Source organism: Cetorhinus maximus, chromosome 4, assembly GCF_964194155.1.
Source record: "Cetorhinus maximus chromosome 4, sCetMax3.hap1.1, whole genome shotgun sequence".
Taxonomy (NCBI): Eukaryota; Metazoa; Chordata; class Chondrichthyes; order Lamniformes; family Cetorhinidae; genus Cetorhinus; species Cetorhinus maximus.
The window spans coordinates 108441747-108454146 of NC_135882.1; the positions used below are offsets into that span (position 1 = coordinate 108441747).

Sequence of the window (12400 nt, forward strand, 5' to 3'; positions counted from 1 at the left end):
CTGAACAACAAAGAAGTCTTTCTTAGTTTGCAACTAGACCACAAAACACAAACAGATGGAATGCTACATCTTTATGCCATATACCTCCAGGACCAAGAATATTAAGCACAATAAACAACCATCAATATAATATAGCAGATAGCAAACAATGCTGTAGAATATCAAGCAAATTTCACTCACGAGAAAGAAAAGTATATTTTGAAATTGTGAATCACTACTCCCATACTTTCAATCACAGATAAGGCCAGCTCTGATCACTCCCTTGTTTCGCTCACCACCCACATCCCACTTCCATGTCCCAACCTTACCTCCTTCAGCATCCATCCGTGGAAAAAGCCCATCTTCCAAATTAAAATTATAACTGCATTTTCCAAAATCCAACTATCTAGCCTTTGGCCTTCTGCTCGCCTCTACATTTCTCCTGCTACTGATTTACTCAACCGTGCCCTCACCCCCACCTGTGATGTCCTTGTCCTCAATAAAACCATTACTCTCGCCCTGGTTGTTCCTCCTAGTACAGCCCTCACCCGCTCACTGAAGTCCAAGGGACTTCAAAGGATATGGCGTACAGCTGGCTTAGCCATCTGCCACCCAATCTGAATGGGCCTAAAACATCACCGGGTCCTATACTCATCTGCTACAATTACTCACTATTACAGGATCACCCCGGTTTATTTTCTTAACTGTAGACCTTCTTAAACCATTCTCCCCAGTCCCCTCCACATTCAAGTGAGGGAAGCTTATGGACTTCTCTATCACCAAGATCAAGAAAACCATCAGCTGCCTCTTCTATGTCTCTCCTTTCTACCACTGCACAATTGTCCAGCTGAGTGGGACTGCTCTCACGTAGTTCTACTCTTGTGTCTAATCACAGCTAGAGAATCATTTGCAATGGTTTCTCATACTGTCCCTGCACAATAACCACTGGTGTCCCCCAAGGATCAATCCTTGGCCCCCTCCTATATCTGATCTACATGTTGCCCCTTGACAAGATCATCCGAAGACACGGCATTAGTTGTCACATGTATGCTCAGGACACCCAAATTAAGCCAGTATATGCGCAACCTTGGCTTCACAGCTAATCCCAAGATGAGCTTTCAACCTCACATTCATGCCATCTCTAAAATACTACTTCCATACAAACATATGAATTAGGAGCAGGGGTAGGCCACATGGCCCCTCAAGCCTGCTCCGCCATTCAATAAGATCATGGTTGATCTGAATGTAACCTCAACCCCACATTCCTGCCTTCCCCGATAACCTTTCACCCCCTTGTTAATCAAGAATCTATCTAGCTGTGCCTTAAAAATATTCAAAGATTCTGCTTCCACCGCCTTTTAAGGAAGAGAGTTCCAAAGATTCAGAACCCTCAGAAAAAATTTCTCCTCATCCGTCTTAAATGGGCAACCCCTTATTTTTAAACAGTGACCCCTAGCTCTAGACTCTCCCTCAAGAGGAAACATCCTCTCCACATCCACCCTGTCAAGGCCCCTCAAGATCTTAAAGGTTTCAATTAAGTCGCCTCTTCTTCTAATTTGTAGCCAATACAAGCCTAACCTATCCAGCCTTTCCTCGTAAGACAGCCTGCCTATTCCTGGTTTTAGTATTCAATTTCCCTCACAATAAATGATAACATTCTATTAGCTTTCCTAATTACCTGCCGTACCTGCACACTAATCTTTTGTGATTCATGCACTCAGACACCCAAATTCTTCAATCTCAGAGCTCTGCAACCTCTCACCATTTAGATAATAAGCTTTTCTATTCTTCCTGCCAAAATGAACGATTTCACATTCTTCCACATTATACTTCATTTGCCAGATCCACTCACTTAACCTCTGTGACTTTGTAGCCTTCTTACATCCTTGTCACAATTTACTTTCCTACCTATCTTTGTGTCATCACCAAATTTAGCAATCAGTCCTTTGGTCCCTTCATCCAAGTCATTTATGAGTTGTAAAAAGTTGAGGCCCCAGCACTGATCCCCGTGGAACACCACTCATCACATCCTGCCAACCAGTAAAAGACCCATTTATGCCAACTCTCTAATTCCTGTTAGCCAGCCAATCTTCTATCCATGTCAATATGTAACCCCCTTCCCCATGTGCTTTTATCGTCTGCAATAACCTTTGCTGTGGCACTTTGTCAAATGCTTTCCGGAAATCTAAGTACACTGCACCCACCGGTTCCCCTTTATCCACAGCACATGTGACTCCTTCAAAGAACTTCATTAAACTGGTTAAGTATGATTTCCCTTTCACAAGACCATGATGACTCTGCCTGATTGCCTTGAATTTTTCTCAGTGCCCTGCTATAACATCTTTAATAATAGCTTCTAAGATTTTCCCTATGACAGATGCTAGGCTAACTGGCCTGTGGTTTCCTGCTTTCTGTCTCCCTGCCTTTTTGAATAAAGGAGTTACATTTGCCATTTTCCAATCTAATGGAACCTTGCCCGAATCTAGGCAACTTTGGAAAATTAAAACCAATGCATCAATTATCTCACTAGCCACTTCTTTCAAGACCTTAGAGTGAAGTCCATCCGGGCCTGGGGATTTGTCAGCACACAGCCCCAACAATTTGCTTAATACCACATCCCTGGTCATAGTTATTTCCCCACCCCGATTTCCTGATTTACAGCTATTTCCAGGATGTTACTTGAACCCTCTACAGTGAAGACCGAAGCAAAATACCTGTTTAATTCATCCACCATCTCCCTACTTTCCATTATCAATTCCCCAGATGCGCTTTCCATTAGGATCAATGATCAGATTGTTAACTCTCTTATTTAAATATATAGAAACTCTTACTATCTGTCTTTATATTACTAGCTAGCTTCCCTTCATACTCTTAATTTTTTCCTCATTAATTTTTTTGCCATTCTTCGCTGTTTTTCACGTTCTTTCCAATCTTCTGACCTGCCACCCATCCTTGCGTAATTATATGCTTTCTCTTTTGTTTGATACTGTCTAACTTTTTTAGTTAACCATGGTCAGTGGGCCCTGTCCTTGAAATTTTTCTCTCTCATCGGAATGTATCTATTCTATGCTTTCTGAAATATCCCTTTAAATGTCCGCCACAACCTCTATTGACCTATCCCTTAACCTCATTTGCCAGTTCACCTTTGCTAGCTCCGCTTTCATGCCGTCATAATTGCCCCAATTTAAGTTTAAAATGCTAGCTGTGGACGCACTCGTTTCTCCCCCAAAATGAATGTAAAATTAAATCATATTATAATCATTGCTACCTGGGGGTGCCATCACTATGAGGTTATCAATTAATCCTATCTCGCTGCTCAATACCAGTTCTAGTATAGCCTGCTCTCTGGCTGGCTCCAGAACGTGCTATTCTAAGAAACTATCTGAAAACATTCTATGAACTCCTCATCTATGCTACCTTTACCCATCTGATTTTTCCAGTCTATATGTAGATTAAAATCCCCCATGATTATTGCTGTGCCTTACTGGCAATTAGGGGGTCTGTACACCACTCCCAAAAGTGACTTCTTGCCTTTGTCATTTCTCATCTCAAACCAAACTGCTTCTACATCCTGGTTTCCTGAACTTAGGTCATCCCTCTCTAATAGCACTATTAATTAACAGAGCCACCCCTCCACCTTTTTCTAACTTCCAGTCCTTCCAAAGCATCATGTACCCTTCAATATTCAGACCCCAATCTTTGTCATCCTGTAGCCATATTTCTGCAATGGCCTTCAGATCATACTTATTTCTATTTTCACCAGCGGTTAATCTGTTTAGTTTCAAATGCCTTTAGTTACAGAGCCTTTAGTTTTGTCCTTTTATTATTTTTGTAGCATCTAGCCTTATCTGATCTACTCTCAGAATTGTACTCTCTGTACCCTCCTGTCAAAGTCTGTTTATCATTTCCCATATTAATACATTTCTCTCTTGCCTTGTCTCTACTCTTTGGTTTACCACATCTTCCCAAATTTGATCCCTTGCCCCCCCTATTCAGTTTAAAACCCTCTCTACTTCCCTAGTTATGCAGCACACGAGGACAGCAGCCCCAGCACAGTTCAGGTGTAGACCGTCCCAACGGTACAGATCCCACTTTCCCCAATACTGGTGCCAGTGCCCCACAAACCGGAACCCACTTCTCCCACACCAGTCTTTGAGCCACGCATTCCTTTCTCTAATCTTATTTGTCCTATGCCAATTTGCATGTGGCTCAGGTAATAACCCAGAGGTTATGACCTTTGAGGTTCTGCTTTTTAAATTTGGTGCCTAGCTCATCATTATGTCTATGCAGAGTCTCCTTCCTCATCCAACTTATGTCGTTGGTACCTACATGGACCATGACCACTGGATCCTTGCCCTCTCAATGCAAGTTCCTCTCCAGCCTTGAGCAGGTCCCGAACTCTGGTATTGGGCAGACAACAAAGCTGGCTGTTCTCTATAGCAAAAAGCGAGAGCCCTGTGTCAATCCCCCTCACTATACTGTCCCCTACTACAACTATATTCCTTTTTGCTCCCATTTGGATGGCTTCCTGTACCACGGTGCCATGGTCAATTTGCTCATCCACCCTGCAGCCCCTGCTCTCATCCAAACGAGCTGAGAACCTCAAACCCATTGGACAATTGCAGAGGCTCATTCCTGCCTTCTAGGTCCCCTTACCTGCCCTCACTCGCAGTCACGCCCTCCTGTCCCTGGCCACTAACCAAATCAGAAGACCTTATCTTAAGTGGTGTGACTGCCTCCTGGTATAAAGCATCCAGGTAACTTTCCCCCTTCCTGATGTGTCATAGAGTCTGCAGCTCAGCCTCCAGCTCAATGACTCTGAGCCAAAGTTCCTCAAGCCACAAACACTTACTGCAGATGTGTTTGCCCTGGATCACAATGTAATCCTGGAGCTCCCACATGATGCAGGCTTGACACATCGCCTGTTCTGCCATCCTTAATGTGTTTAAATAATTACTTAATTATACTGAACACTTGTTTATGTTGCTTTCTTATATATTTTATTAACTTTACAGCAAACTTGTGTACTATTTTAAACCTTAGGGATAGAATAGAACTTAATAATTTACCAGATGCTCACCAAACAGCCTGCTCCTTTCCCTGTATTAGAGCAAGAACCAATTTCTATGGGTTGAGAAAGATAGAAAAAGGAAACAAACACGTCCTTCCCCCACAACCAGAACTCCCCTCTCACCAAACTCCAAGTCTTCAATCAGTTAGCTCAGCAGCACTCCGTTTGCCCTCCATCTCAGTTTCCATCTCCATATCATCACTAGACTTCACCCCTGCCTCAGCTCATGCTGCTGAAATCCTCATCTATGCTTTCATTAACTCTTGGCTTGCCTTTTCCAATACACTCTTGGCTGGTCACCCACATTCTACCCTCCATAAATTTGAGGTCATCCAAACTTTGCTGCCTGTGTCTTTGCTCGCAGCAAGTGCCACTCACCCATCACCCATTGTGCTCGCTCACCGACATTAGTTCCCAGTCAAGCAGTGTCTCGATTTTAAAATTCTTGTTTTCAAATCCTTCCATGGCCTTGCCCCTTCCTATCTCTAATGTCCTCCAACCCCCACATTAAGAGTTTCCCTAATTCTGGGCTCTTGTGCATTCCCAATCATAACTACTTCATCATTGGTGGCCGTGTCTTCAGTTGCTTAGGTCCAAGTTCTGGAATTCCCTCCCTACACTGCTCCTTTAAGGCACTTAAAACCTCTTTGACCAAGCTTTTGGTCATCTGACCTACTGTCCTTATGCAGCTTGGTGCCAAACTTTGCTTTATAATGCTCCTGTGATGCGCTTCATTATGTTAAAAGGTACTATATAAATACAAGTTGTTCTTGTTGTGTAGTAGCCCCAAGCATCGGTCGCCTGTAATTTTAATTCTCCACCTTGCCCCCATGCTTTCCCAACTGCCTGTGGAGGATTCCCATATGCAAGCTCAAGGAACAGCATCTCATCTTTCAACTAAGCACTTTACCGACTTAAAGGCTAAACACAGAGTTCAATAATTTCAGGCCTAAACCACGCCCCCCATTTTGTTTCTTTTTTCTTTGCAAGTTTTGATTTTACTATTTTTTCCCCTCTTTATCTGCTATCAAATGGCAGCTGTTCATCACTCTGCCATTTACACTTGCTCTAGACACATCTTATGTTTCTTTATTTGCCCCATTATCACTCCCTTTGGCTTTGCATTGCCAACCCTCTGTCATTACCCTATCATATGCCTTTACTTTTTTTTCCCCAACTCTTACCCTTTTCCCTTGCTTAAAACTTATTCAATTTTTAACGTTTTCCAGTTCTGATGAATGGCTGTTGATCTGAAATGTTAATTTTGTTTCTTTCTCCACATATGTTACATGACCTGCTGAGTATTTCCAGCATGTTCCTCTTTTTTTTTTTATTTAGGGCAAATTGGCAGCCTTTGCCTCTGGTCCTTGCTGATCTTCTGCTCCGACCACAGCACTACCAGATAACCTAATTAAGAGTACACTACCAGGCCCACATTCAAGGACAATTGTCACTTAAAAACACATTCAACAATCTGGTATAAGCAGTTACTTAAGTGTCATAAACGTTCTCAGCTACATTGGTAGAATCTAAAAAAGGTTTGCATAAAAGAGAATTTAACATGCGAAGTTTTGGGAGCACCCCAATCCTCCCTGAAATGTCTGCTCTAGTAACACCCCTTTGTGGAATATCGTACTTTTAATACACAATGTGAAACTTATTCCACATCTGTTGAATAGGCATGCCAATTTACAGCTTGTCAAACATGAACGGTTTTCTAGGATTAGTCAAGAATCAAACATCAAAACAGAATTATATATCAGTAGATTATTTGGCCTGGTCTTACATAATTTTCATTTACAAACGTTAATCATAGTAGCATAAATAATCTTTTGACAGGAGATTATTGTGCCATCTGGCCCACCCATAGAAACTTACTAACCAAAGATGTATAGCCATGATTCTGAAACTAATAGGCCCACATAACATCCAAACATATGAAATAGGAACAGAAGGCGGCCATTTGGCCCCTCGAGCCTGCTCCACCATTCACTAAATTCATGGCTAATCTGTGTTTCAAATTCCACATTCCCATCTATCCTCGATAACCTTCGATTCCCTCGCCCAACAAGAATCAATCTACCTTGGCCTTAAAAATATTCAATGACCCTGCCTCAACCATCTTCTGAGGCAGAGTTCCATAGTTACACAACCCTCAAAAGAAAAGATTTCTCTTCATCTCTGTCCTAAAAGGGCAACCCCTAATTTTCAAATAGTGCCCCCTAGTTCTAGACTTACCCACAAGAGGAAACATCCTTTCCACATCTACCTTGTCAATACCATTCAGGATCTTATATACTTCAATCAAGTCATCCCTCACTCTTCTAAAGTCCAGTGGAAATGAGCCCAGTCTATTTAACCATTCCTCACATGACAAGGCACTCATTTCTGCTATCAACCTTGTAAACATCCTCTGAACTGCCAGGGTTATATTTGCTACTTTGCAGTCTGATGGAACCTTCCCAGAATCTAGGGAATTTTGAAAAATTAACATCAACGCATCTACTACCTTATTAGCCACAGGCCTATCCAGTCCTTTTGAATGGCCGAAGCACTCTATTCCAATATTCAAGTTGATATCATGCTCAACAATGCCATCAACCATTTTTTATATAAAGGTGATGTCTACATTTCTTATTTTTCTTTGACACCTTCAATTTCAAACTGTATTATTTTTGCTCAACATTATAAAATTTCTCGGGTCCAATACCCAAGAAAATTTTAAAGATTAAGATCAAATTCTCCCTGATCCTATTCCAGGGCAACCTTGCCCAATATTTCAGTCCCCTTAGCTCAGGAATCAGCCTCAAAAGGTTTCACTAGACTCACACCAATACCACATGTTGTTTCACAAGATACAAAGATCAAAACTGAACTACTTTACATGCAGTCTCATGAACCTCAGTAATATTACCCTTCACTTATAAAAGGTAGATCTGACATAAATTCCAACATTTTATTCATTCTCTAGTCCACTTGTAAACACAAGACTCCTTTAAGTAACCTTAACAAAACCTTCTGATCTGATACCTACACTGTTACCTCAAGTTTGTTATTATTTAACAGGTACTTCATCCTTAATTATTCTACCTAATTTCGTGACTTGACATTAATTGTGCCGAATTCCATCTAACCACTTTACCCATTGACGTAACACGTACAAATCCCTTTAGGTTATTGCACATTGGTTAACTGCATTGGCCACTGCACCCAGTTTGGTATTACATGCAAATTGCAGACAACATTCCAACCCTTTAAGTCACAACTAAAATTTGGCCCCAACACCACCCCTGTGGGGACTCCATCAGCAACCAGTTTCTACTCTAGCATCTCCACATGCTTTTTGCTTTTCAGTCATTCATCAACCCAGTTTAAAAATTTGCCATCTAACCATTAGAAATGCATATTGTTCATCTTTCTGCTGCATTTGACATTGTCAACTGCTTTCTAAAAATCCAAGCAAACAACATTCGCTCACTATACTTACCAGGCCAGTCATCTCTTCAGGGTTCCAGTAATTTGGGTAGGAACAACTTGTCCCTCCTGAACCCATGCTGGCTGTTCTTCAAATGATCCCACATTTAAGTCTCAAAGCATTTCTCCACAAATAAACCCACAGGTTTGCAATTATCCCTTGTTCCTTTTGTTAAAATGGGGGTTGTGGTGTTGGTGATGGTGTTTGGTTGGGGGGGGGGGGGGGGGGGGGGGGGGGGTGGCGCCATGTTTGCTACTTTTCAATGCACTGGGGTGTTACCCAATTCTTATGACTTTGAAAGAAAATGTAAACTGAAGCATAATTACATTAAAATTTCTTCAACCTTTCTAACATGCCCTCTTTTATGATACCAGAGTTTTCAGTCTGCTGTCCTCCCTATACTTTCTCAGTCCGTTTCACCAGTGCAGTGGTAAAACCACACGCAATATTGATTACCTAACTCAAACGCTTCCCTTGCCACTGGCAATGTCCTTCATAAAACAAGACAAAAGTTTATTCCTCATCCACCATCCTCTCTCTCTCCCCCTTTCCTTTCCCTCCTCCTACCTTTGTCATCCACTTCTTTCACTTTCTACCCCACTCCCCAGCTCTTCAAACTACCCAAACACAAAATGCCAGAAAAACTCAGGTTTGACAGCATCTGTGGAGAGAGAAACAGAGTTAACGTTTTGAGTCCACATGACCCTTCTTCAGGTCATACGGACATGAAATATCAACTCTGTTTCTCTCTCCACAGATGCTGTCAGGCCTGCTGAGTTTTTCCAGCATTTCCAGCATCCGCAGTATTTTGCTTTTTACTTCAATCTACCCACCTTGACAAGGTGCTGCTCCACCATCTTTTGGCCAAAGGCATTAACTTGCATCACACTACTGTTAATTATTCCACTCTGCTAGAAGGACAACAAACCATAACCCAGCACAAAATCCAGAGCCTAAAAAGGTTAATTTTTTATTTACAATTATCATTTTTATAGTAATATAACACTACGAGGTTTCTGTAGCTCTGACAAGAGAGAAATACCGTTAGATTTATTCAAATGCATTACTAAACAATCTTAATTTACTTGCCACCCAATTAAGAAAAATGGCCATTTTTCTCCATGTTTAAAGATCAGGTTTTTTTTCTTCAAAATCTTAGTTTTAGCTCTAACCAGAATAGACAACTAGCAATGGCACATTTTAGGCACATTTAGTTGCAATTTACAGCCGATTAATTTAGTCCTTATGCAACATAAAACTCACCTCCCAACCACAGGAAGTCATTCACAGATCGAAGAAGTTCTACAGCCATATGGTAATGCACAAGAGCATCTTGCAGCATGCCTGCTTGCAAGCAAAGGTCACCAACATGTTTCCGCATTCTGCCTTGACAACGCTTCTTATAATGTCTACAGCGTAAAATAGAATAATTGTTAGGGAAATATGGTTCCAGTAAATATAGTCTGTGAAGGCTTAATGCTTATTTACCTATACTTTTTGACTATAGCCTTAGACATGTTGAATTTCCTTTTCCACCTTGGTCAATGAAGCACTACCAAAGTAGTAATGTAGATCAAGTAGTTTCTAATAACTGGAATGTTTTAAACAACATGTTCTACTTCATATGAACATTAGATTACAATGAACAGAATACTATGAAATCTCATCAGTTCAACAAGAAGACGAACCTATTATCACTAGGCTCTCATTCCAATTAAGGCAAACATAGGCTTGACTTTAAATAATAATTCATATCAGCTGGTTTTCCATTTAACCGAAATTGAAAAAAATACTTAAATTGTAATCTAATTCCAATAATTCACCAGAAGGTATGTGGTTTTCAACATTTCAACATCCGCAGTTCAAATAGTTTATACTGCACCATACACTGATTGAAATAAAAGGCAGAAATATAAAAATAATTCAGTCTTCTCAGTAGTAAGGTTCTCATGATAAAGTCTCTTCACATCTTCAATAGTTTTCATGGAATAAGAATTACTTGAAAGACTATGAAGAATATTTCTTTCTGAACATTGAGAATAAATAGAAACAAAGCTTTATAATCCTCCAGTAAAAATTTTCAATGACATCAGGGTTCTACTACCAACAAGTCTCGACTGAGACCAAGATACTGACAGATCCTTCACCTTTTAGGTCCCACAGGTGCCGTGCAAAACATAAACCGGAAGCATAGTGAAATGCGTTTTAATTCAGCCAGCTGTGAATTATGCTCCAAAAACTAAGAAATGGACAAATTTTTCCACATTTTCAAAAGACATGCTACCTAGTTAACTAAAAATTATGCAGTGTATTGCATTTACTTGGAGACGGATACCACACACCTTCTTGTTCATTATTGCAATAATTTCTAAAGCCAGGTTTCAAAGCTCAGTGAAAACTAAACAGCCAAAAAGACAGAGTACTATTTGCTGGGTGAAGTTATTCTTAAAAAGGAACAGTACAGCGGTGACTGTATGATTCAGCACAGTGCAATTTACATTACATCTCCACATCTAGGTGATAAAACTGCTATTGCCCAAGGGACTCTTGAACATCAGAACAATCCAAACCAAATTTTTTTTTTTTTATTATCTGGTTAACAATTGCACTAAATTAAAACAACTTGGTTTATGAAACCAGAACAATCGTTAAAAAGTAAAAGCTACAATGCTATTTCAATATAAATAATTTCACAGGCATTTGAACAAGATCCACTATGTCAGCATTCACCCAAGGGCACAAAAATATCAAATTGCAGTGTACAGTTAAAACTACAAAGCTTTGCAAATCTCTGAATGGCAAAGAATGGGTAAAGTCCTTTTCGAAACACTAAAGGTGCATGTCCAGGCTTTAAACTAATGTAAACCGTTACATTACATTAAACAGCGAGGCCCTCAAATATCATTGGATACCAACATCAGTCTGAAATTCCTTTTCCACTGTTTCAGTGGCAATGTTAACCAGTTATGGATAATACTGATTAACAGCTCCACTTAAAATAATGGAGACAGAAATTTTGGACAAACTTGTTACTTTTCAAAACTCCCCAGTATAATGTGAAGACCCTTTTAAAAAAATAATTTTAAGGATAACAAATTATGCCCTTCACTTTTAATCCACCATCCTTTATCATTACCAACATGGCAGTATGCAAATGTATTTCAAGTTTGACTGAACTCTGAATCATATACCGTAGTTCACACAATCTGTTAATCTCTCATGTGCATAAATACAGTCACCACCAAGCCCTTTAAGCGTTTTATGAATCAAGGCAATTTCAAAACTAGCTTCACAGCACAGTTTTGTTTGGCTATGCATGAAATCTTAATAGCTATAAAATAAAACCCACTGGTATGGGATATTCCTTTTCCTAAAGGGCTATTTTAATAGTTCAATAAACAAAGGAGATATATATTTTTTTTAAAGTTCATCAGGCAGAAGGAGTACAGCAGTTGGGAGCATGAGCTTTTGGGTGAAGACTACAGCTCACCTTTTTACACCCAATAATAAACTCATAGGACAGTGTTGGGAAAAAAAGAAACAGGAATAAGAAATAATTTGAGAAAATTATATGAATAATTTAACAACAAAAACTTGCCACAATTTCTTAATTTACATTGGTATTTAAGAAAAATAACTAAAGATGGAAAAAAGAAATAGATAACAATATTGCATAAAAAGGTCTCAAATGACAACATAGATGGCTGACTAACAAAAAAGTTCACAGATCTTGCTGCTGCTGACTTTCTAACCACTCCAAAGACTGCGAGCAAATCAATTTGACACACCAGTATTCAGCCTTTCAATTCCAGTGACAATAAGTAAAATTGGGATCTATTTTAAATGAAACAACTTGTATTTATGTAGTACCTTGT

The 12400-nt window shown here is 39.9% G+C and overlaps 1 protein-coding gene across 5 annotated transcripts in view; it reads right to left on the reverse strand.

Moving 5' to 3' along the window:
• The window catches only part of trappc9 (trafficking protein particle complex subunit 9), a 971003-nt gene that overhangs the window by 933784 nt on the left and 24819 nt on the right, over window positions 1-12400 (reverse strand). For all 5 annotated transcript variants that reach the window (XM_078540606.1, XM_078540605.1, XM_078540610.1 and 2 more), the window contains exon 3: window positions 9789-9934. In XM_078540606.1, coding sequence (XP_078396732.1) covers window positions 9789-9934 — 146 coding nt within the window. The remainder of the gene's footprint in view (window positions 1-9788; window positions 9935-12400) is intronic.